The sequence below is a fragment of the Penicillium cataractarum genome (genome assembly GCF_028827025.1).
Source record: "Penicillium cataractarum strain IBT 29864 chromosome Unknown utg000001l, whole genome shotgun sequence".
NCBI classification, from domain to species: Eukaryota; Fungi; Ascomycota; class Eurotiomycetes; order Eurotiales; family Aspergillaceae; genus Penicillium; species Penicillium cataractarum.
In genome coordinates this window covers 3,031,703-3,055,426 of record NW_026622737.1, presented here as the reverse complement: position 1 = coordinate 3,055,426, position 23,724 = coordinate 3,031,703, and the positions used below count along the sequence as shown (strand labels likewise).

At 49.2% G+C, this 23,724-nt stretch overlaps 8 protein-coding genes across 8 annotated transcripts; 4 read left to right on the top strand and 4 right to left on the bottom strand.

The window, feature by feature from the left end:
* Window positions 1-807: 807 nt before the first annotated feature.
* N7496_001052 (kinesin family protein) lies at window positions 808-2,157 on the top strand (the record flags this gene model as incomplete). Its single annotated transcript, XM_056693983.1, has 1 exon — window positions 808-2,157. One exon carries the CDS (start codon window positions 808-810, stop codon window positions 2,155-2,157), a length of 1,350 nt encoding a protein of 449 aa, XP_056560712.1.
* Window positions 2,158-2,309: 152 nt separating this feature from the next.
* N7496_001051 (sulfotransferase family protein) lies at window positions 2,310-3,376 on the bottom strand (the record flags this gene model as incomplete). Its single annotated transcript, XM_056693982.1, has 4 exons — window positions 2,310-2,607; window positions 2,671-2,972; window positions 3,035-3,230; window positions 3,300-3,376. The coding sequence occupies 4 exons, from the start codon at window positions 3,374-3,376 to the stop codon at window positions 2,310-2,312; spliced, it is 873 nt and encodes a 290-aa protein (XP_056560711.1).
* Window positions 3,377-4,962: 1,586 nt separating this feature from the next.
* On the bottom strand, window positions 4,963-6,051 carry N7496_001050 (uncharacterized protein; the record flags this gene model as incomplete). Its single annotated transcript, XM_056693981.1, has 1 exon — window positions 4,963-6,051. The coding sequence occupies one exon, from the start codon at window positions 6,049-6,051 to the stop codon at window positions 4,963-4,965; it is 1,089 nt and encodes a 362-aa protein (XP_056560710.1).
* A 1,074-nt stretch (window positions 6,052-7,125) lies between these two features.
* Window positions 7,126-8,763, bottom strand: N7496_001049 (MCT family MFS transporter; the record flags this gene model as incomplete). Its single annotated transcript, XM_056693980.1, has 2 exons — window positions 7,126-7,291; window positions 7,361-8,763. 2 exons carry the CDS (start codon window positions 8,761-8,763, stop codon window positions 7,126-7,128), a joined length of 1,569 nt encoding a protein of 522 aa, XP_056560709.1.
* A 2,893-nt stretch (window positions 8,764-11,656) lies between these two features.
* On the top strand, window positions 11,657-13,335 carry sxa2 (putative pheromone processing carboxypeptidase (Sxa2); the record flags this gene model as incomplete). The annotated part of the gene is made up of 2 exons (XM_056693979.1): window positions 11,657-12,138; window positions 12,216-13,335. The coding sequence occupies 2 exons, from the start codon at window positions 11,657-11,659 to the stop codon at window positions 13,333-13,335; spliced, it is 1,602 nt and encodes a 533-aa protein (XP_056560708.1).
* A 1,419-nt stretch (window positions 13,336-14,754) lies between these two features.
* Window positions 14,755-15,066, top strand: N7496_001047 (uncharacterized protein; the record flags this gene model as incomplete). Its single annotated transcript, XM_056693978.1, has 1 exon — window positions 14,755-15,066. The coding sequence occupies one exon, from the start codon at window positions 14,755-14,757 to the stop codon at window positions 15,064-15,066; it is 312 nt and encodes a 103-aa protein (XP_056560707.1).
* A 1,645-nt stretch (window positions 15,067-16,711) lies between these two features.
* On the top strand, window positions 16,712-18,723 carry N7496_001046 (MFS transporter; the record flags this gene model as incomplete). The annotated part of the gene is made up of 5 exons (XM_056693977.1): window positions 16,712-16,967; window positions 17,095-17,194; window positions 17,268-17,280; window positions 17,336-17,553; window positions 17,610-18,723. 5 exons carry the CDS (start codon window positions 16,712-16,714, stop codon window positions 18,721-18,723), a joined length of 1,701 nt encoding a protein of 566 aa, XP_056560706.1.
* A 1,200-nt stretch (window positions 18,724-19,923) lies between these two features.
* N7496_001045 (serine/threonine-protein kinase) lies at window positions 19,924-22,221 on the bottom strand (the record flags this gene model as incomplete). Its single annotated transcript, XM_056693976.1, has 4 exons — window positions 19,924-21,103; window positions 21,162-21,406; window positions 21,571-21,618; window positions 21,790-22,221. 4 exons carry the CDS (start codon window positions 22,219-22,221, stop codon window positions 19,924-19,926), a joined length of 1,905 nt encoding a protein of 634 aa, XP_056560705.1.
* Window positions 22,222-23,724: the final 1,503 nt, after the last annotated feature.

Below are 23,724 nucleotides of genomic sequence, written 5' to 3'. Positions count from 1 at the left end.
TGTGGTGGTACCGCGGTACCACCATCATCCTCAATCATCGCATTCGTTTGATTATTTTTGTTAGGTGGTGTCTGGCGTCTATCGATAGGAACCTGGGTCGGTTCGGCAGTCAAGTGGGTGACTGAAAGGGGGGAGTTTGCAATCAAGAGGGGGTATGGCTTCGCTTCTATTTTATTTCTACACGTCGCCCCCCAAGGATTCATTTTCATTGCCGCCATGCTTGCCATCTATTCTCTCGTTTGCTCGGAGCCTGTTTCTTTTCCCCTTTGATTTTCCTTTATCTGTATTGTATCTAGTTGCTTCTCACTTTCTGATCCATCCTGCTAGGCTAGGATTAGACAACATGATTACGGCTCCGAGGTTATTCTTACCATTTTATCCTTTATGTTTGATCTTCCATTATCCCTAGGGGTAGTTTGATCGTCTTTAGCTTTTGATCATGGCGAGTGGATCGCGCATGGCTCGTTTGAGGAACGAATTCAAAGACTTCTTTTAACCACCTTCATACATACAAGCTCTGATGAAATGATTTGTACTGTCAGTGTTCTCACTCAAAACGTTGGTTTTGGGATCTCGTATTGTGCTGTCTTACTGTGGATATGGCTCATCCTCAACGCCCCACGCTGACCTTTTTACTGGCTGGTTTGATGCCCGTAGAGAACCCAAGATTGCAACCCTGGGAACGGACAATCATCACGTGCATAAACATGCACTGGAGTCCGGTTAGGTCAGATATCTGTTTACAAGGATCCAGCCTTGCCATACATGAAGCCATCATCCAACAACAGCTCATAGTCTACTGCCGAAATGCAACCATTCAGGGTATTCGCTCGATGGAGAAATCTGAGCGCAGATGAAACCGATCACGGAGAGATCCAGCACGAAATTACGCCAAACAATTCAACGCTTTCATCCATGTCCATCGCGACGCCCTCCCAATCCAAGTCCCTTTCAAATCGGGATCAATCATGGAAGAGTCAGCCATCCATGACAGGAATATTTGAAGTCAACGACAACAACGAAACCGTCTTCAATGCAGTAGTGGCTCCCATTCTCCCAAGGGTCCTACAGGGCAAATCAAGCAATTTCTTCGCCTACGGCCATTCAGGAAGCGGCAAGACTCACACTATCATCGGATATGACTATGAGAATACCGAAAAGCTGGGCCTCTGTCTAGCTTCTGCCCGCCACTTAATGCAAGAACTTGCTCGCCTGAACGGAAATGATACAAGCGACCAATTAGGTATCGGAATCCGCATGTACGAGCTCAGAAAGAATAGCGCCTTTGATCTCCTGAATGATCGCTGTGAATGCTTTGTCCGCGAGGGCTCAGACGGGCAGGTCTATATCCGAGGAAAGACGGAGATGCTCGAGGATGGTAAAGTCAGAGTGCGACCGATTGTGACAAAGGCATGCTGGAACTTTGAGGATCTCTCTCGCGAACTGCAAATTGGACTTCAGCTCCGCGCGACGGGGACGTCGACGGTCCATGACCAGAGTTCACGGACTCATGCGGTTATTGAGCTGGAGATTGTTACTAAGGAGCTACTTGAGGCGCGGGATGCGATTGTTGAACGACAGTCTGAGCTTGTGCCGGTGGGTAAATATGCGACGGATGTCTATTTGGAAGAGCAGATTCGGGCTGTTGTGCTAGATGAGCAGGGGAAATACGTGCCGAATCCGGAATATCAGGTTGATCAGGAACACATTGATGCTGCAGAGGCTAGGAAAGCTGAGTTTGAAGCGAGAGTGAAATCCGCTGAGGAGCATGAGTCGGGTTTGTTCCAGAGTATATCGCGTCGCCATGCTTGTTTGGGAGGAAAGCTTGTTTTTGTGGATCTAGCTGGCTCCGAGTACTACGACGCAAAGAACGGATCGAGGCCAAACCAGACACCTCAAGAGAAGCAGGAGGGGAGGCAGATAAATACTGATCTCCTGGCTCTAAAAGAGGTGATTCGTGCTCGGGCACAGAATCTAGCTCGAGTCCCCTTTCGATCATCGCCTCTCACGATGGTCTTGCGCCAGCATTTCCAGGCGTCTTCTGATACAGACTCTGCAATGATTTTGACCATCTCGCCCTCGGCTAAGGAATTCGCTGCTACAATGAACACATTAAAGTATGGAAGTCTGGTGGGAGTTGCGGGTGATAAGAAATAGACTGCAAGTCTTTGTGCGATGAAGTATATAGAACCCGTGTACTCCGATAAATTACATTAAGAACCAAAGCCAGATTCCCTCCATATCATCCTGCTTAGGTGTATGCTCCGTTCCATATCCCTATGAATGCAAAGTTGTTCTCCTTGGAGCCTCTAAATCATTCTCTTCAATGAAGCCAGCAGCGTTGGCCCGTACTTGAAGGACGCCCAGCCGACAGCTCCGAGAGTAGGCAGAGCAACGACACACAGCCTGATGATTGCGGCCCTCATTCTGGGCTTCAGGAACCCGTCCACCAGGTTCTTAAAGTTCGCAGGGTCATTAGGCATCGGGTACGGCTCGTCTGGAACTGGCAAGCCCAGGAAGGGGCAAATGTCCTCCCAATCCACGCCATTCTCGAGCGTGATAATGTGTAGACGATCCGCTGGGATGACCTCCTTAGCCATTTTGATGCTGTGAGGAATTATTAGTCCGGTTATGTTCTCGTCTTGTTCGTTGGATTGGGGGATCACATACTAGTCATTGTAAGATTTGCAGAGCTCCTCCTCATTCTCTGGGTGACCGGGTCTTGTGCCTCGGGCGAGAGCGTCGTAAATGAGGACATTGGATTTCATGAACTCTCCGAGGGTGGGATCGAAGTTCTTCAGGATATTCATGGGGAAGCTCTCTGCCATTTTGACCACGCCACCAGCTGAGTTGTTGACCGATTTTGCCCATTTCACCGGCGAACGCTCGGTCAGGATGAACTTCACGTCTGGGTCTTCTGCGTACACTCCGAGGAGATCCCTGCCCATGTAGCTGGGGATTTCAACCAGGCACTAGACGTATTCAATTATAAGACCACTTGTACAAATCTCGATAAGAGGGAGGGTTTACTCACGTCATACTCGGCCATCCACTTTTCAAAATCAGCCTTGTTGTATCGCTTAACTCCGGACAAGCGATTGTACTGCGCGATGAGTGCCTCGTTGAAGAATTGTAGATGAGGCAGACCTCTGTTGAGAACGCACTCGGCGAAATGGTAAGTCTTGAAGCCCAGGATGTTCATCGCGTTGAACATGCTCAAAGTTCCCGAGCTATATATGCAAGCTCAATCAGTATGATAATTCTTTTCAAGGTCAGTCGTAGGTATTCCTCTATCTTACCGGCTAGGGCTGGCCACGACAACCTTGACGGGTCGGGCCTTGGCCGGAGCTGGGCATTGATCAATGTGTCGTGACATCTTGTTCCAGAATGCAATTGTTGATCGAGGGACAGTCAACACTGGGGAAAATAGCTTTGCTTTTATGAACCTTAGAAAATAGACTGAGGTGGGGGCCGTAACTAATTATTTATTGATTTTGGGCTGGACTGCCAGCTCAAACAGGGTCGAAGCTACTTAGGGGGCCTAATAACAGCCGCTCAGCCTCCACGACTAACTCCCATTTTCCGAACTGTCTTCCTAATTTAGATAGGCCCCGCGCCCAACTTGGGCTTAAAAGCATGTTTGTGAGTAATTTTTTAACGCAAGAGTTGTATTGATTATCGATGACCTACGTGGACTACCAGGTTCCGTGGCAAGGCTGAGCGCCACTCATACGGCCAGGCCGTGAGTGCGAGAGAGGCACAACCACATAAATGACGCCGGCCACGACAGTAAAAGGCAGTGTGAGATTTTTCGATCTATCAGTAAATTTGGGAGGAACTGGGCCCTGATTCTTGGAATAATGGTTACCATTTCCCAAATCGCACCAACTTCCCCAAAAAGGATGGAGCAGGGACCCACAGTCAGCAAGCAGCTGAACACTGGGCTGTCGGGTACTAGCGGACTCCAGCCTTGGAGTGGAGCAATAATGGGGGAGCTTAGGAACCGTTCACATGCCTTGATAGGGCAGAGCCAATTCAACCTGAGGACGAGCTGACGTGATAGAGTTTTTATTCTTTCGTTTGTCTCTGGTTCAACGAGTGAGACAGGGGTCATGATCTTTCCTTGGGGGAGAGCACTAGTTCAGAAAAGGTAAATGCATTGGACACAGATCATCGAGTTTCTAGCGGTCTGTGAATCTGATCTGGTGAGTGCTCATCCTATCATCCTTTTCGAGGCAAAGTAAATAGATCTATTTCTCGTGTACGTCCTCGATTTCATCTGCACCTGGTACTTACTCTGTGTGACGAGGCGGACTGAGCGCGGGACAGTCAATCTGCTTTGGTCAGCATCGGGTCGCGAATCACTCAACAATTTTTTTTGCTTTTTTTTCTCTTTTTTTCTAGGAATTTAAGCGCTTCCTAAGCTTTAAGTAAGCTCTGTTTGAAATTATGGACGTTGTTTTCGAGATAAGATATAGATCGGATCACGCCATCTGCCCCCGGCATGGAGCCACCCAAGACAAGCTCATTTCCCTGCATCAATTTAAGCTTATTTGCCACGAGGCTCTAAAATTATTTTATCTTGTTGCAATTCCAGTAACTACTTTTGCACGATCATTGTTTACCTCATGTAGTTGTTTACCTCATATAGTACAATTATGTCGTATTGACCTCCCTCCTTCAACCCTGTCATTCCCATCGACGTGTCAAACCTCTCGTCGCTGATGACAGAACAGAGTACGAGGTGGTACATGATTTTGGTAAAATGAGAGCGAGCAAATTTTATTGTCTATCCGCTTTATAGCTTTCCAGCAAATATTATTATGATATAAAAAGAAGCAAGAGAAAGAAATGAAAGTATGGAAGAAAGCAAACCCCTCAATTCCAACCTCCAGACTACCACCGATCAAGAGTACAAGTTGATGTCCATAAAGCCCCGAGGTTGCCGAGGGGTATTTTGACCTAGTACCGATACCTGGCGCGTTGGAATCGCGGGAAGACCCCGGTGGTTGTCGTGCTCGTTTCCGTCCGAATGCCGGTTAAATTAAGTGGACCACTCGTCGTCGCATTCGTGAAAGTTCTAGTCGTGTTAGTGACTATTGCGGTGATGTTTCCGATCATCTCGCGTCGGACTATACCGGGAGGAGTGCGCCGTGTGGTGGTCGTGGTGCCTTCACCACGCGGGCTGATCGTTCGGACAGGCTCCGTCGACGTGGGATGGGTCGATAGAGTGCTGCTGGTCGTCGTGCGAGGAGGGATGGTGCTGCTGAAATTGGGGCCCATGGGAGTCGAGCTGCGCGTAGTTGTGGTGGTGGCGGCGGTGGTTGGTCGACCGCTAGAACTCGAAGGAATGACCGAGCTCGAGGATGGTATGATTGAGGAACTACTAGGTCGAATGCTGGAGCTTGGAGTCGGAGTGGCTGAACTCGAGAATGGTTGGGACGAGGAGGTAGAGATAGAAGTAGATATACTGGTAGTAGTAGGGCCAGGACCAGGGCATTCGGTGACGGTTCTTGTGATTGTTGCCAGGGGACAGCTGCCGATTGTGATAGTCGCCGTGTTTGTGACGGTAACAACAATGGGAGGACAGGCTGCACAGAGAGCAGTCGCAATTGAACAGATGGCAGTCGAGAGCGTTTGTGTGGAAGTTGGACAGGTACTCGCTGTAACAGTAGTGGTCAGGGGGCCACGAGTTGATGTATGGCCGTCACTATCGCAAGGGCTATCATCATGATTGGAGCCATCGTCGTCGAATTCCCGAGCCATGAGCGTGGCACCTGGAGGGAGAGTAGTGGTCGGAGGAAGCACAGTAGTGATTGGAGGATGGACAGTAGTTTTCGGAGGGCCATGAGTTGATTTATCGCCATTCAAGCCGGTGTCGTCGAATTCCCGAGCCATGAGCATGGCACCCGTCAGATCAGGGCTGACTCCTTGTCCCGGTCCAGCATTTGCATCGCGTTCGGCAATGACAATCTCCTCGCCGCGAACCGGATAACTCGCAAATAAGACGCAGGAAACGACCAGCAAGGTCCAAGTGTTCCTGGGAAACATAATCAAAGCCAGCCAGATCTGAGAGCTGCAGAGAAAAGAATATAAGACGGATCGTGGATCGAATTGCAGGTTCGCATATGACGTCCAACCCAATTGCTGATCAACAGAGCTTGACGAAGCAAGAGCCAGGTGTTTTTGTGGGAAAGGAAGTATCAAAAGCAATAGAAGCAAGAGCGAGAGCAAAAGCAAGCAAGCTGCAAGGGTAATGCAGTGTAGAAGCGTCAATAATGGTTGGGAGGAGGTGTAGTCTGGACCGTAGCAATAACCTCATCATATGTAGCGCACCGGACTCTCCTCCTCATAGTGATACGTACTCGATGTCATGAAAATATCCTTTGGGAGCCGGAACTTAGTGAAAACATTGGAAATCTGAGTTTCGCAGCTTGTCTAGCCCTAAGTTTGGACCTATGTTTAGAGTGGGGTGGTGCTGACGAGGTTTGGTTTGTCCTATTGGAAATCTTCGGAAGGTTGATGCCACGGTTAAGTCTCCCGGCTACTCTCATGGTGACTTTCCGGTTACATAGATTGCGATAAGGACGAGGTACCTGGCGGAAATCTCATGCGAGGTACTCTAATTCAGTTAACCTACGCGGATGCTAAAAATGGGATGGTCTCATTTTATGATTTTCCTTCCATCCGGGGATACGATACTCTCTCGGAGCCAACTCCAACTTTTATCAAGACAAGAAGGCTCTAGAGTTTGTCCGAGCAAACCAAATGGTCTCGTTATACCGCTGCAGAGGGACTTCAAATATTTTGGGTTAATAATTTTAATAATATTTCGAGACAACGAAAGAACATTAGTAAAGACTATATACCGAAATGGAATGCTGTGGTTGGATGCATATATCCTATTGTCAGTTCGATGCACTCGGTGATCACTTGGGGTAAACAAAACATGAGAGGGGGCTCAATCTGAAGAACGAAATTTCACAGTAAGAATTAAGCAATAGAAGAAAAATGAGTTTAGTTGTCTAATCACTTTTAATTTATGGATCGTAAAGTCGTGTGATGGTAAGGAATTATATTGCCGGAATTTCGTCAGCCACCTGTTCAATAAAGGTGGTGAGGAATCTAGTAGATGGCCAAGGGGCGACGCCAGCCGACCTCGATGACCTTGACAGCGGTGCAGCATACCAGACCCATGGCGTAGCAGACGGTTGTGAAAGCAATGAGGCCCCAGTACTCTCCGTTGCAGCGAGTCAGAATTTCACCAGCGATCGGTATGCCTGTGAGAGTGCTGGTCGAGGGGAAACGGTACGTTAGTCCGAAGCGCAAATGATATAACAGGGAGCAAAAGAAGACTCACCCAAAGCTCACGATGGTGTAGGCAGTTGCGTAATACCGACCGTAGTTCTCAGTCTTGCACAACTGTCCAACACAGACGGGCGTCAAGCTGATATTGCTGCCGCTAGAGAAACCAAAAAGCAATGCATAAATGACCAACAAGGCCAAGCTATCACCGGCAGGAAGCCAAAGGCACGCATTGCAAAGCAAGCACAGAGCCACAGTGGCGATCAGGGCATTGAAACGGCCTAGGAAGTCTGCAAAGAATCCAGGGAGCCATCGGCCGAAGAACGAACCCACGTTCAGAATGGCCAGGATTTGATAAGAAAACTTGGTGGAAAATCCGTGGTCCAAAGCATATGAGGAGATGTAACTGATCGGGATGAAAAGGCCCCATTCGATGAAGAAGACGCTCGCGGTAGTCAAAGTGAATCGCATGTCACGGAAGATGCGGAAATCAGGCAAAACGTTCTCCTTGGAGAATGGCTTCTGGGGTAATCGGGATCTGATGAGGAGGTTCGCAAACCCAAAGGCGATTAAACAGATCAATGCTACCACTCGAGTAGCCCAGCCCCAACCAATTTTCGGGAACAGCGCTTCCAATATCAATGGGAATGCAATTCCCCCAATGGAGCCACCAGTAGCTGCGACTCCGGTTGCAACTCCTCGCCTGGCATAGAAGTAATGGCCGATGGCAGAAATGGCGGGAGTAAAGATCAGGGATGCACCGACTCCACCAAGGACACCCACCACTAGCATAAAGTGCCAATACTTGGTGCAAAACCCAAGGAGAACGATCATGGCCATTTCACAAATCGTTCCAGCGAAGACAAGAAGGCGCGGTCCTCGTGCATCGAAGATAGGACCAATCTGCACACCGCAGAAGAAGGTCAGGAAGGCGTACATACCGAAGATCCATCCGATGCTACCGGAGCCGTAGTCTTTCAACTGGTGGCTCTCGATGTATGCCTGGAATGTACCAATGGTGTTGACAAGCCCTAACGATCCAAGGAGACCCATGAAGCTGCCAAACACCACAAGCCATGCTTCCCGTCCTCCTTCCGGGTAGGTGTTTCCTTCTGCGTCTGTAGTCACTCGACTCATGGGATCTCTATGAACAGATCTAAGCGATGGAGCTATGGTAGACGCCGTCCGATGGAAGGCTTCTTCCTCCTTCGAGGTAGTTTGATGTTCGGGCACCTGGTGCGTTGAATCTGTCGGAACCTGCTTCTCAAAGTCGGTCACTTCCGTCATGGTCTTTTCCGACGCCACTTGCGTGGTCTTTTCATGGTTGTTGGAGGTAGTCTGGATCTCGCTAGTTGTCGCTACGATGCTCTCGCCGGCATGGTTGCTGTGTGAGAGGCCATGGTCATTGTCTCCAGCTGCATCGAATATGCTGCCGGTGTGCCGAGCCTCGATGGACATTCTACGCGGAGTCTGCCGCTAGATCTCCGCAATGATGTATGCCGTGGTTATGAGATTTTATTAAGTATGAAGCCTTTGCTCAGTTCTCTTTGGATATGGTGATAAAGCTTGGGAGGTTGAATGGGTTTGAAAGGAAAGTGCATGAGAGAGAGGGGTGGCCATTAGCAATCAAAAAGTCGGAGTCATGATCCAGACCCCGGGTAACCAGAAAGTAGTGCATAGGGCGGAATACTCCCTATTGGCCTTAGACGTGTTTTTAGAGGGGGTTCTATGCCTCTTTCAGATCGAGCGAAAATTTTTGACAACAAGATCTGGATGGCTATTGGTAGGTGGGGCCTTGGTGGAGCGGGCGAGTTGCCTCCACTGCCGCACTACTGCTCCGTTATGGGAAACACCATAGCCGGTTCGTATTGTTGTAGATTGTCAAGTAGTATCTCAGTACTAATCTGGTTTGTGACTACATCTTCTCTTGGTTCCTTGTAGAGGCATGTTGCTGTATAGGGCAAACTATCCGAAGTGCATCATGCAAACCCTCGGAGAAATGAGCAAATCACATCATCACACCGCTAAATTTCCGAACACTATTGGGCGGGAGGTCCCGACAAATATATTTCGGCGAGTTACGCTATCATATCATCAACGACATTCAGTCTACCTAGCAATTGCACCACAAGGGCACAGGAGCATCACCATTAAAGCCTATAACATCAATGTTACCATACGTACACAGATGGCATTAAACTAGCACCACTATTATTAGATACCGTGTATAAAGGGTTCAGTAAAGTTAAATATATGTTTGTATTCTCCAGACGTTGAATGCGCAAAAGAGTTCCTAACGAGAGTCTTTCTATTCCTAACCTACTATAATAGTTTACTGGCCGTCTAGATAAAGTAGGAAGCTGGTCCTCATACTGCGGCAAAAATAGAGCTGTTGTCTTTGCCCGCTCAAAAGTGAAGTCGGAATTTGTTTTATGATTCCGTCCGTAACAAATCAACATTTCCTCATACGAATGAGACTTGATACATTTTCCTTCATGTAGTCAAACTTTGCCCACCAACAATAACAAGCGGGCTTGTGGTTTAGTGGTATAATACTCCCTTAGCATGGGAGTGGTCCGGGGTTCGATTCCCCGCGAGTCCACTGCTTCTTTCTTGGGCTTGTGGTTTAGTGGTATAATACTCCCTTAGCATGGGAGTGGTCCGGGGTTCGATTCCCCGCGAGTCCATTACTTTTTGCATCTCGCTAGGTCTCATTATTGAGTGAGCCTCACAATATTTTTGCCTAAATAGGAGATTGCTATACTATATTCTCATTGGTGGGTGAACTGCTCAATGGTTGCTTGATCTCCTAACGTTGAATCCCTTCTACACCACCATGATAGCCCCTTCCTGTCTAGAAGTATCTCAAAAGTTGAGTGGTTGGACATTATCGAATACCAATGGTCGGTTGTGGTTGGTTACCTCTATAAACCGAGCACGCTCACAATCTGAATTTGAATGCTTGGATTTCGGAAGGCTTTCTTGATCATCTCGCTTAATGGATGAAACGGTATGGCCTTGTTAGTATGTGCCAATTCAAGATTTGGATTAGCCTTTCTCCTTATCAGTAGAATCATAATCGTTACTGTCGGCTTACGCCGGTTAGCTCGTCTGTAGCAAATAGGAGCACGGTCCAACTGATAAGAAAGACGGCACGAGGGCTCTTGTCGCTTGCAATTTGGTAGATCAGCCACCTTGATCAGCGGCAAAGCCGAGGCTCTGCCAAACGCGAGCTTCCAGCACGCAGGCCCAGAGCAACAATCGGCCTCCAAATTAGAGATCAAAAAGCTTAGCATTATATTCACCAGGAGATAGGGACTGTCTCAAAAGCTAGAATAATCCCTTGAATGTTCTAAGATCAGGTACCATTGCAGCCATCGACTTGTGGGAACGCCTCCCCGCATAACGCTAACAAGCTTTCTTTTTGGTGGGTACGATTGTCAGGGGCTAATTACGTAGTACCCATGAGGCAATTTCGACCAGTTCAGTGCTCTATCGCGGAGGCCGCATCTTCTGGACTGCTAGAGTAAATGCCCGCCGACCAAATCTCTATATGCTATGCTATGATGATGCCTTCTGCTGATAGTTAGTCTTCACGCCACCATCGTGCGCGATTTAACCGAGCGGGGAATGCTGCAGAGCACGGTAGATAAACGACCATATTCTATGCAGAAGAGGGGAAGCAGATAACCAAAGCCAATCGAATGACGTTCCTTTTTGCCCCCTATACGAGCTTCACTATCGTTTGGAAGAAGATAGATCCATTTTCCGGAATCCGACGCTGGCCCGACAAGCCCTAATTTACTGTATTCCGCGCCGAAGCGCCAGAGAGCCAGAACTCTTAATCATACTTTCATTTTGGGGAATCCTAGAAGCAACAGAGACTCATACTGGAGCTGCAGTCAGACCCAAATAAACCACGACACGATGAAAGAAAGAGCACGCCGATCACGAGAATAAAGAAGCCGTAGAGGTCCTGATGACCTGCCGTTTCAGGCTAGGCGGGACGGTCTACCCCGCCTGCGCAGTGCCTCTGGTTGATATCAGTGGCTTATGGGCAGGAACCGGGGTTGCACTCGAGGTGTAGAAGAAGCATTAGCCTAGCCGGATACTAAGTGGCTCGGTGGGCTAACGGCAGACCATGCTGGACCTAAAGTACCCCCAATCATTGTGTCGATGGGACGGAGAGATAACTGGATTTACCTGTTTATCTTTGTTGGCAGCATGATTCCCCGTACCATTTAAATAGGCTCTATCGTTCCACTTCATACCTGGGAAGATTGGTGTGCAGGGGATTCCCTTTTCCATTCATCTCAATCCTGGGTTCTTCGGATCCCTTCCTCCTCACAGGATGTTGTTTAAATCGGCTCTGACATCGGCTGTGCTGGCTCTTTCCCTAGGCGTGGACACTGTTGCTGCGTCTAAGCATGGTCGCCTTGGACAGCTTGCTCGTGATCCTTTGGAGAGAGCTAAGCGGGCCGTCGACAATGGCCATGCTAAGCCAGTTCGCTCTACAAAGGACTACCGCTTTTTGAACGCGAAAACCAAAAAGAATCTCGTCAGTCATCTACCTGACGTTCCTTACGACATTGGCGAAATGTACTCGGGCCTGATGCCCATTGACATGCACAATGAGTCGCGGGCGCTGTTCTATATTTTCCAGCCTACTATCGGCGACCCCGTTGACGAAGTCACTATCTGGATGAATGGCGGACCTGGCTGCAGTTCCATGGAAAGCTTCCTCCAGGAGACTGGTCGCTTCCTTTGGCAGCCAGGTACTTATGCACCCGTGGAGAACCCCTACTCCTGGGTAAACCTGACCAACGTGCTTTGGTATGTACTTAGCAGAATGATGGGAACAGAGGGGAAGCTTCCAAGAAATATTTGTACTGACTTGACTTGTTTTACAGGGTCGACCAACCAGTCGGAACCGGATACTCTATCGGCACGCCTACTGCCACCAGCCAGGAGGAGACCGCACAGGATTTCGTCAAGTTCTTCAAGAACTTCCAGCAGACCTACGGCATCAAGAACTTCAAGATATATGTGACGGGTGAGAGCTATGCTGGCCGCTACGTCCCATACATTTCGGCTGCTATGCTCGATGAGAAGGACAAGGAGTACTTTGACTTGCACGGTGCATTGGCCTATGACCCTTGCATTGGTCAATTCGACTACATCCAGCAGGAAACCCCCGTTGTGCCTTTCGTCAAGGAGAATGCCAACCTGTTCAACTTCAACGAGACCTTCATGGCCGAGCTGGAGCACCTCCACAAGTCTTGTGGCTATTCTGACCTCATCGACAAGTACCTGACCTTCCCCCCACCAAAGGAGCAGCCGCCTCTCTTCTTCAACTATACCAGTATGGCGAGCTGCGATGTCTTCGATATGGTGTACGAGGAGGTCTTCAATAGCAACCCGTGCTTCGATCTGTACGAGGTGAACCTGATGTGCCCACTGCAGTGGGATGTCCTGGCATTCCCCACCTCCCTTTTATACCAGCCCGAGGGCGCGACGGTGTACTTCGATCGAGCGGACGTTAAGAAGGCCTTGCACGCACCCAACGTGACCTGGTCCGAATGCTCAAACGGCCCGGTCTTCGTCGGCGGTGACTCTGGTCCCGAGCAAGAGGGCGACACCTCTGCCAACCCCATCGAGCACGTCCTACCGCAGGTTATCGAGGCCACTAACCGTGTTCTCATCAGCAATGGTGACTACGATATGGTGATCATCACCAACGGCACCCTGCTGGCCATCCAGAACATGACCTGGAACGGCCACCTCGGTTTCCAGGAGAAGCCCTCGACCCCCATTGACATCAAGATCCCCGATCTCCTGTACAAGGACGTCTTTAAGGAGAACGGTGCCTCCTCTCTGGATGGTGCCCAGGGTATCATGGGTATTCAGCACTATGAGCGTGGTCTGATGTGGGCGGAGACCTACCAGTCGGGACACATGCAGCCGCAGTACCAGCCTCGTGTTGCTTACCGCCACCTGGAATGGTTGCTGAAGCGTACTGATGAGCTTTGAATGTGTGAATAAATCTATTCAACAAGTCATTGCATTGGAATGGCTAGCATCCGACTAGCCGTGGAGATGGATGCTTAGTTTTGTATGTAGTGACCAAGCCCATAATAATATGTACTGTTCAGCAAGAAACTCTCGAGTATATCGTATTCGGTCACGCTGAAAGTATGACTGATGAGCCCTGTTAATTGCGTGTTGGCCACAACTTTAACCAGAATAGCGTATATGAAGTACAGTCCGTCCATAAACACAGGGTATGTGTATTTCGATGCCGAGCTTACATACCCCGGAAACTATGAAACCGGGCCGTGTGCTACCGTCTTACGGCCACTTGTGGTATATAGATCCCGAATTGATGGTCTTGGATATGCATGAGTAGAGGCTACCAAGCATGAAACTGAGTTTTCCGCGGAAAACTCAATTATGTGTTTAGCCTGTGATGACAATTGCCGGGACTGGCCTGCCCATTTGAGTATATATTTTCTTCGCCAAGCTTGAGTTGAAGGCGGCTTATCAAAAAAAACGGGACAGCATCAGTGCTTTTAGTACTTAATGTCAGCCGCCACCCTGGTCAGGAGTAGATGCATTAGATACGGATGGCGGAGTTGATATACTCTATCAGGGATGTTGACCGGGTGGTAGATGGAAAGAAACATCGATGATTTCTAAGGACATTAGCCCGAGTCCAGTCCGAGTACTGTACTCCGTATGGACTAGCGCTTCGAAATCGGGTTTAGTGCGGTGACAATCTTTACCGAATATGGGCCAGCCTTTTTGTTTTACTTACCGTCCCCAGAAGGTATACCGAGAGCAGGTGCTCTTGTTGAAACCACGCAAGCAGTTCTCAAGATGAGGGGGGTGTCATCTCTCTCACGTCTGGTCATACGAGCTTTCTGTAATAGAAGATGGACTCCAGCTGTTACTGCTACTGTGTTGTGATAATCCTTAGTACGCGAGGCAGCAATGACTATTGCCTGGACACAGTGCAGGTGATGGATGAATCGGATTCCCCTAGCGCCACATCCAGTCCGCGCCAAGGGCCTAAGACTAGTTGTGTAGCGAATGGGATCTCTAGGTCCCCTTAAGATCGTTGCAGGGGCTACAAGGATGTGTGAAAAAATTCATATCGCTCAGTGGGAGTGAGTAGTATTCCCAGATAGGCTGTTTCCTTGCAATGCCACTGAGCATTATATAGTAGTGTAATCCTACTGTAGTCTCTCGTTCTGGCACAATGATCATCTCCCAGGTCCGCAGTCTCCAGACGGTTGGAGCCGTCCCGAGTCCACCAAGAACAGAATGAGGGGGCCATCCCGCATTTTGCCCACCTGCCGTTGCCGAGGGATTCTCTGTTCTGCCTCCTCTCCGTAAGCGAATCAAGTATGAAACAAGTTCCACTTCGAGGCTGGAAAAGCCAAGAAAAAAATGGACCCTACTGTGGCCTGTAACTCAACGAGAGGAGTTACGACAAGCAGTGGTGCGGGCGTTGCGGCGGGCGGCGCCTCCCAGCGCCATCGGTACAAAGTGACCCTCGGACGCGACGCGGTAATTTACGAGCCAACGAACGGCCTAATTCCCACTAATTTTCAGGGGTTCTCATTGGCCGGGGGTAAACCAAGTTATGGCTACTATGGACTCCCCGGAAGCGGCAAGATTCGCGCCTCTGCCAAGATGTTGGAGATGAGCAATGCTGAAGGTAGTTTTGAGGGTCAATTAGGTGTCACAGGTCACGAGTGACTGTCTGAATGTAGTCATCATGCATGAGAGCCATATGCGAGGCGAACGATAGACTTCCTGTTGGCAAAGTAGAATTTGGAAAGGGAAAAGAAACACGAGGGATGACAAGGTCGAGGGTGTGGATCGGGATGACGTCGGTGCCGCACAACGTGGAGATGAGAACTGCTTGCGGTCCGTGTTTTGTCCGGTTTACGTATTACCCGACATCGAAAGACTGAAAGACATTGTAGAACTTGGACTTTGTGCATAGCTCGTACTACTGTATGTACGTTGAGATTGTCGATGACATTATTCATCCTGGTTTCGAGTGGTATCACTGTAGAGAACACAAGATCTCGCTATCCGATGAAATGGGCAAACAAGCAGCTATATATGCCATAACTGGCTATTATTCCTCCATCTAGCTCGGAACGTGCTACTACTAACTTACTATTTACTACATATACGGGTCAAAACGGCCCCGACAGTCCCCCAGTCGCCTGTCGCCTCCTCCGGCCGAACTACAATTGGGTCCCGCTTGCCCATAGCGGCAGCATTTCATGCTCATTGGCAAACGACATCTCTACACCTGGAAAAAATTTTCGTCTCTTTGCTTCTTTCAAAGTCGGGCAAACCCGATCGCCAAGAACTTCCGCTTGGATGGCCTGATTCTTTTGCCTCTGAATATCTTGATCTTGTTCGCTAGCCTTGAAGACTTGGATCCGCCACACACTGTCTCTCCCAATATGATACGTATTCACAATACAGCAACCACTCTGTATCTATACCCTTTTGAAAAGCCTCGTCAGGGCCCATCCCCAAAGAGAGTTAGCGCCATACGCCCTTTGCGCTAGACTTTTAACGGGCCCGCTTTCTCGACCATTTAGCCAATACTGGCCTTGCCGCATTTTGTACCGCAGGACGGCCAACCCGTAATTTAATATTTCGATGGGAAAAAAAGATAGGAAAGGGAAGGAGGGATGCTGCACTCTGTGATACCGTGGATTCTATATAGTGCTTCATTTATCCCACCTATTCCCTCTTTTTTCTTCTTCTTTTTCTGTCCGTCCAAAGTTCCTCGCCTTCACTTCTCCCCCCATTCTCCACATTCCTCCTCCGGGTCTGGGGTATAGCTTCACATAGCTTTCCTCACCCACTCTCTTTTCCAAGAACATTTTGTCCCTGGAAAATACAGTATAGGTTGAGCCTATTCTCGGCTGATTCCTTCTGATCTTGTCAAAATCCAAAGAAGCAAAAACAACAGAAAGAATTGGTCTCAAAGACCTCTTTATCAAAAAGGCTCTTCTGAACAGACGACTGCTCTCAAGTAGCACCTCAGCGATACCGGCTTCGATTTTGTTCCCCCAATCGACAAGAATATCGGGGTTTTCCATTGCGGCATCTTCCAACTCCCCAGTGCGAACTTGCCCACGACTTCACGACCCTTCCCCACCCCATTCACGATATAGGACTCGACTGCATTTCTGTTTCCACAGCGCCAATTTGTAGTCTTGCCCACCAACGGAAAGCTTACGATAACTTGCATTGCAAACGATTTCAACGAGTTTCTTGAAAAAATAGCAGCGACTTTTCCCACCCCGAGCAACAATATCCCGCAAAAGCCCCAATTTTTTTTTCCAAAGCGCCTTACCTATTAACCGTCAATATGGGTATTTCAAATTGGACCCCTTTCAAAAAGGATCGCCAGAATTTCCCGGGTGTCGTCATCCCGCTGGCTGATGCTCCTGCTCACACCCCCGCAAATGCGGATGAAAAGGCCGACAAGTCTTTGGATCGTGCGCCTTCCTCCGAGAATGGCTCGGCTGGATCCCTACGTGAGGCTACTCACTTGACTCTTGAAGCTCTCCGAGCAGAGGTGGAGTCTGATATGTCCACGTCGGGCCATGATTCAGTATATGATCGTATGTGCTAGTCCCTTTCCGTTCGTCTTGAAACCTGCCTCCCCCAAGTGTCTACTGCGTTTCCCTTGCACCAGTGCACAAAAGTAGTCCCTTTTTCTGGTCGATGCTAATCTTCGTATTCTTGTAGGCAAAGCAAAGGTGATCAACCGCGCTCTCCAGGACATCGGTATGGGCCGATACCAGTGGGAACTATTCTTCCTGTGCGGCTTCGGCTGGACCGCTGACAAGTAAGTCTAGCCACTTGACAACTGGTATTTTTCTTTCTAGTTTTCAACATGCTAACATTCCTCTTTCATCTAGTCTTTGGCTTCAGGTGAGAATCGTTGGATATAGATTTGGTCACGTGGATGAAAGCTAATCATGTGCAGGGAGTTGCCCTAACTTTGACACCTCTATCATACGAGTTTGGTATTTCCGAGTCGCATGTTCGGTTTACGACTTGCGCTCTGTTCTTGGGTCTTTGCATTGGTGCCTCGTTCTGGGGTATTGCATCCGATATCATCGGTCGTCGCTGGGCATTCAACACGACCCTGTTCCTTGCTGGTGCCTTTGGTCTTGCTGCGGGTGGCGGTCCCACCTGGATCGGGTATGTGAATGAACCTTTGTATATTGTGGTTCGAATATGGCTAACGGTCTGGATAGTGTCTGTGCTTTGTACTCTTGCCTTGGTCTCGGTGTTGGTGGAAACCTCCCTGTCGATGGAAGTCTCTTCTTGGAGTTCCTTCCTTTCGCCTCCGGCAACATGTTAACCATGTTGAGTATTTGGTGGCCAGTCGGTCAATTGATTGGCAGTCTCTTTGCCTGGGCGTACATTCCCACTTTCAGCTGCTCTTCTATGGAAGGCTGTACCAAGGGTCAGAATTGGGGCTGGCGCTATCTAGTCCTCACTCTGGGTGCTATCACATTCTGCATGTTCGTCGCGCGGTTCTTCTTCTTCCATCTGTACGAGTCACCTAAGTTCCTGCTATCTCGCGGCCGCCAGGAGGAGGCCGTTGCTTCGGTCCATGGAATTGCCTACAAGAACAAGACCAAGACTTGGTTGACCAACGAGATCCTCAACGAGATCGGTGGCTATGCCGAGACCAAGGAGGAAGAGAAGCTCACCTACAGCCAAATCGTGATGCGCTTCTTCTCCAAGTTCTCGATGGACCGAATTCGTCCCCTCTTCGCCACCAAGCGTCTGGCCATCAGCACCGTCCTTCTCTGGTTCTGCTGGGCTACTATCGGCATGGGATACCCCCTGTTCAACGCCTTCCTGCCCCAGTACCTTTCCAAGTCCGGTGGTACCACCAACTCAAACTACACCACCTACCGCAACTACGCTATTACTTCCATCGTCGGCGTCCCCGGCTCCGTTCTGGCCTGCTACACCGTTGAAATCAAGTACATCGGCCGCAAGGGCACAATGGCCATCGCCACTATGATCACCGGTATCTTGTTGTTCTGCTTCACTGCATCCGCCAACTCCAACGTTCAGCTTGCTTGCAGTTGTCTGGAGGCTTTCTTCCAGAATATCATGTACGGTGTTCTGTATGCTTATACCCCCGAGGTGTTCCCTGCTCCCGTTCGTGGTACCGCGACTGGTATCTGCAGTTGTCTGAATCGTATTGCTGGTCTTTGTGCCCCGCTCGTGGCTATCTACGCTGGTGGTAGTAGCCCCGATGCGCCGATTTACGCTTCTGGTGGCTTGATTCTTGCTGCCTTTATTGCGATGACTTTGCTCCCCATTGAGACACGGGGTAAGCAGATTTTATAAAGCATAGAGTATTGTGCATACAGGGGATGGAGGCAGTATATAACGTTCGGCTTTTTTTTTTATTTTGGATTCTGATCTCTCCTTTCGTGGAGCGATGTAGACTTTTCTCTACTTTGGATATTTTCGCGTGCTAGATACCATGACAAGTTTCAAATTTGACCAAAAGCATTTTCAATTCTACGCATACATGTGCATTTCCTCATGGTACTGTGCGTACTTTTCTCTGACCACGCCATGTAAAAGTACATGTGACATGACAAGCTTGTAATTCAGGGCCAGAATTACACATTCTATCTACTTCCTCTGAAGTAGGGAGTGGATGGATGATATTGAACGTGGATAAAATGATTGTAACTAAACAAAGCCCATCCTCTCACAGTTTGGAAACTAGACAGTATCGGATCAGAATAGCGAGGTATGGATTCAATTCTACAATCTCTACCGATAAAGAGTTCATTACCAGTCCCAATGTAGGAGCAAGCCCGAAAAAGCAAGAGCCCTGGAATGCAAATGAACACTCTACCAATTGATCTACGAAAGCACCGGACACAAAACTAAAACCTAAAACCACATAGTGCAAGGAGGAGGAATCCAAAAAATCAACCCAGTTGCCATACGGACAACATGGGAGTAGCCAGAAATGCAATTCGGGAGATCTTCGATGACATCACAAAAAGAGATGAGAATGATCAAAATGGAAAGAAACCCATACATAGAGACATAAGACGAAAAAAAGAAACCGAAGCCAAGCGTGAGATCCCTATGAAAACAAGGACGAACTCCATCCCAAGTCAAGCCAGCAGCTCCGTGAGCGACGCAGTAAACACAAATGAGGAAGAAGCGGAAGATAAAGAGCAAGGGGCGGCATTAGACCGGTCGTACCCATCCTCTTCCGCTCGCAGTCAAAAAATCTTGAGATATGTATGCTCTTCTTCACTAGGGGGTTCCAATGACGTGTGTAGACAGATAGAAGAACGATGGAGATGAAGGTAGATGATAGAGAATAATGGTAAAAGGTATTGATCATGATGAGCCGAGGCGGAGTTGTGTAAAATAAAGACCGGTAGAGATGGAGAAAATTTGAGGTGTGTATCATGCACCATATCATTCGTCAATGCACATAGTTTGGAAAATAGATCACCAAAGAAGAAGAAAAAAACCAAGTAAAATCGAGCCTTTTGTCCGTGTGTAAGTTCTGATTTAAGCAACCGGCTGTTCGTTGTTGCGACGCCCACGCTTCTCTAGGAGAGTCGCACCACTCAGACTGAGCTCGAAAGGTTCATGCGGCCTACGACCGATGGCGCTTCTGGCCGCCGCGGCAACTTTAGCATCATGCTGTCCATAGCCCTGCTGCCTGGGTTGGCGATGGGCCTGTCGGGCTTGAGCTGCGCTGCTTTGGGCGCCGAGATTCGTGGAGCGCAGTTTTGCTTCCATCCCAGCAACGTCACCAGCATGGGTATTGGACTTGGCAACCTTAAGGGGAGGCTGCTCGGTATTCTCTTCAACGTGGGGGCGGTATTCGGGCTCGTCGTCATAGTCTTCGTTAAGAGCTCCCAACGCGGATTGGAAGCCGGCTAGCGGGTGGCCACTTCGGGCAGCCTGCTGACGGTTCCGCCGGCGCTTGCCTTCCTCTTCCTGCCTGTGAACTGCGTAACCGACATCAAAAACTTCGCGCAAGTTGAAGGCTCCCGGCGAGCGGAAGTCCATCCGGCGCTCCGAGGCTACAGATGGCGCATCCAGGATTCGGGAACTGGCGGGTTGGTACGGGGCTTGATCAGCACCGGCAGGGTCGAGTTGGAGAGGGCCATCTTGGCGAACCTGGCCCAAGGGTGTGGCCAGGGGCGGTGCGTCAGCGGCCGCGGTGGTTTCCTCGTCAGTTTGACGGATCCATGGGTGTGCGAGGAATTCCTTGATGGTGTAGCGCTTCTCTGGGTCGACAGTCAAGAGATGCGAGATCAAATCTTGTGCAGATTTGGAAATGTCGTCCCACCAGGGCGAGAGGAAAGTGTATTGACCGCGAGCCACCTTCTCCGTAAGCACTTGGATGCTCTCGTCGTAGAATGGAGGGAAACCACACAGCAGAGTGTAGAGTACGCAGCCCATGGCCCACATATCTACACTCTTCGAGTACCGCTCGTCCTTCACAATCTCTGGTGCTGTGTAACCGACCGTTCCGCAGGGAGTCATTGTTTGACTATCCCAGATCACCTTGGACAGACCGAAATCGGCAATCTTGATCGTACCGATACCACCAGCACCGACACCCGGGACGAACTCTCCTTCATCCTCCTTGTCTTCATCGCCCGGTTGCTTAGGCTTCGGATGTTTGCTTGGAACGAAGGGAGTAGGGTAAAAGAGCAGATTCTCTGGCTTAATATCACTGTATTTCAAATTAGTATTATGTAGTCGATTCAGAGTGGACCGTAGTCACAACGCACCGATGAACAACGCCGGATGTTTCATGCAAGTATTCAATGGCCTTGGCGACTTGAAGAATCACGTGGCGGCTCAAATCTTCGCTAAAGTATGTCAATCGCACGATTTGGTGGAACAACTCTCCGCCAGGGCAGAGCTCGAGAATGATGTAGTAATATTGCCGCGATTCGGAAAAGTCAACCAACTTGACGATATTGGGGTGATCGAGGTTGCGCATAATTTGGACTTCCTTGAGGATATTCGCTCGCTATAAAAACCAGGAATGTATTAGCGACAAGTCTCAACTCATGCGACAATCGAAACGGCAGTGGCACGCAAGAACACAGAAAAACTGGGGTAAAGAAAAACAATGGCCGAGGAGTCGCCACTATCGGTGGAAATGAGGCATGGTATGGGAGATAGAATGCGCACCTCCGCAGTCCGCGGGACCTTTTTGACGCTGGAATGAAGGTGATCGGACTACAAGAAAGAAAGATATTGGCAATGTTTTCTCCCTGGACGTGGAAAGCATCACTCGAGCCATGCAACCAGACACACACACCAGAAACACTAAACAAGAAAGAAACAGGAAAGAAAAGATACGAGCATAGCCAAGGAAATAGGAAAGCAAGACACTTTGGTCGTCCCTACCTGATTGCTGTTCATTTCGAATTTGCGCACGACCTTGATAGCCACCTCGCCCAATTCTCCGGTTGAATCCTTTGCACGGTAGACATTGCTGAATGCACCATCGCCCATCTTCTCCACCAGAATCCAGCGCTCGAGGCCGGGATATTGAGGCATCTTTGAGCGGCTTGATCTCTCTTCCTGAACGAGGCGTTCGATTTCCACGGACCGATCGCGCTTCACCTGAGCGTCGGTTTTTTGCTGGGTAGCTTGACCATTACCTCGCGCATCGCCCTTATCAAAGGCTCCAAGAGCTGGAGAGAATTGGCCTTGTGGTTGTGGTTGCTGTTCGGCGTGGACGGTGGACACGTCGGTGGTGGGTTCGGAATGGGGCGTTACGAGGCGAGCTTGTTTCCCATGCCGGATGAAATTCTTGATATTTTGTATCGTGCTCATGGTGGGAAGGATCAAGGTGAATGAGGAAGGAATCTATGAGTCGTGGACGGGTGAATGGCAGAGGGAAGGTGAGAAAAAATGGGCAGGGCGTCGGACGTGGGGTTGGGTAGGCAGTCAGCGGAGAGAGGAAACCAAGTTGTGCCCCGCCACAGATAAGGTTAGGAGGTGTAAGAGAAAGGAGGCTCTGAGGGAAGGGAAAGGACGGAGGTCCAGGGAAAAAAGGGGGGAAGAAGATGTGGAAAAGGAAAAAGGAAACACGGATGAGGTCAGAGTTCCCAAGATTTGCTGGTCGAAGTAGTAGCAGGGGGATGAGAATTGGGGGGGGAAAATGGGGGAAACGGGGGAAGTGGAAGAGGAAAAAACGCCTATGACGACGTGCGATCTTCGGGCGATGTCATCGGTTTTTTTGGTTGGGTTTGGTTGCGGGATGGCCATTTCCCACCTGGGCAGCTCGGATTACTATGATGACTCCTATCTCAAGTAAGCTTAGTTAACTTATTATTTGATTCTTATGACCACACCTCTTGAATTATTAATATTTAGGGTTTCCCTTGGTCACTTGCGTAATGATCTTGAACTATTATCTATCCTGAACTTGGAATCCATCCTTTGGCTAGGTCTATATGGAAGACTCTACGGTCCCTCAGCTATAGACTACTAAGCCAGTTTACTCTAGAAGCCCTTCCGTTCGAATACTGGCCAACTGTCGTCATCGCCGCCACTGACGGTGATATTAATGGATTTGTTTGATAATGGACCCCTGGATGATATGATGAATTGATTGTCTGAGAATAGTCCTATAGTCTCTGCCATTATAGTTGTGCTAGGATCCCCGCTCTAACCTGTCGAAGGTGCAAGATGATATCTCAACGACGTCTTCTTCGTCTCCATAACTTCCTGTTTCCTTGGCCGGCGCGCGCCGGCGCGTATCCTTGATCGCCAACGATGACCAACATGACGGCTCTTGCCCCGCCAAAACCACTTGCCCATCGGCTTCTCAGCCCTTCTAGCCTCGCCTATCATAGCCTCTTCTCGATTTCACTATTTGATATCAAACTACTACTCCTCCTCCAGCTTATAATCTCAAGATTAGGGCCTGGTCATTGCCCCCGTTTCCTTGGGTCACACAGACCTGTTTTCAGAAAACCAGTCTTCCCATGTTCCTGGGGGATATGATATCAAGCTGCCGACCTTGGCCAACCAAACTGGTGGAGGTTATATCGTCATCTTCGCCACCCCAACCCTTAGCCCGGATACCAGTATCATCTCTGATATTATTGTGCTTGCTCAATCCTTGTCATTCTTAAAGGTGGGTTCTTGTAGTCGCAATTTAATATATTTAATCTATTTACCTATTACCTCACCAGCAATAGTTCGAGGCCTAGGCCTACGTCCTGCTCATTCACGCAGCTCGTCCCTGGGCCAAGCAGCTCCGAGACCGTGCAGGACTGGAATGTGCGAGCCGTGTGGCTTCCGCATTGGATACATTGTAGGCCTGCATTA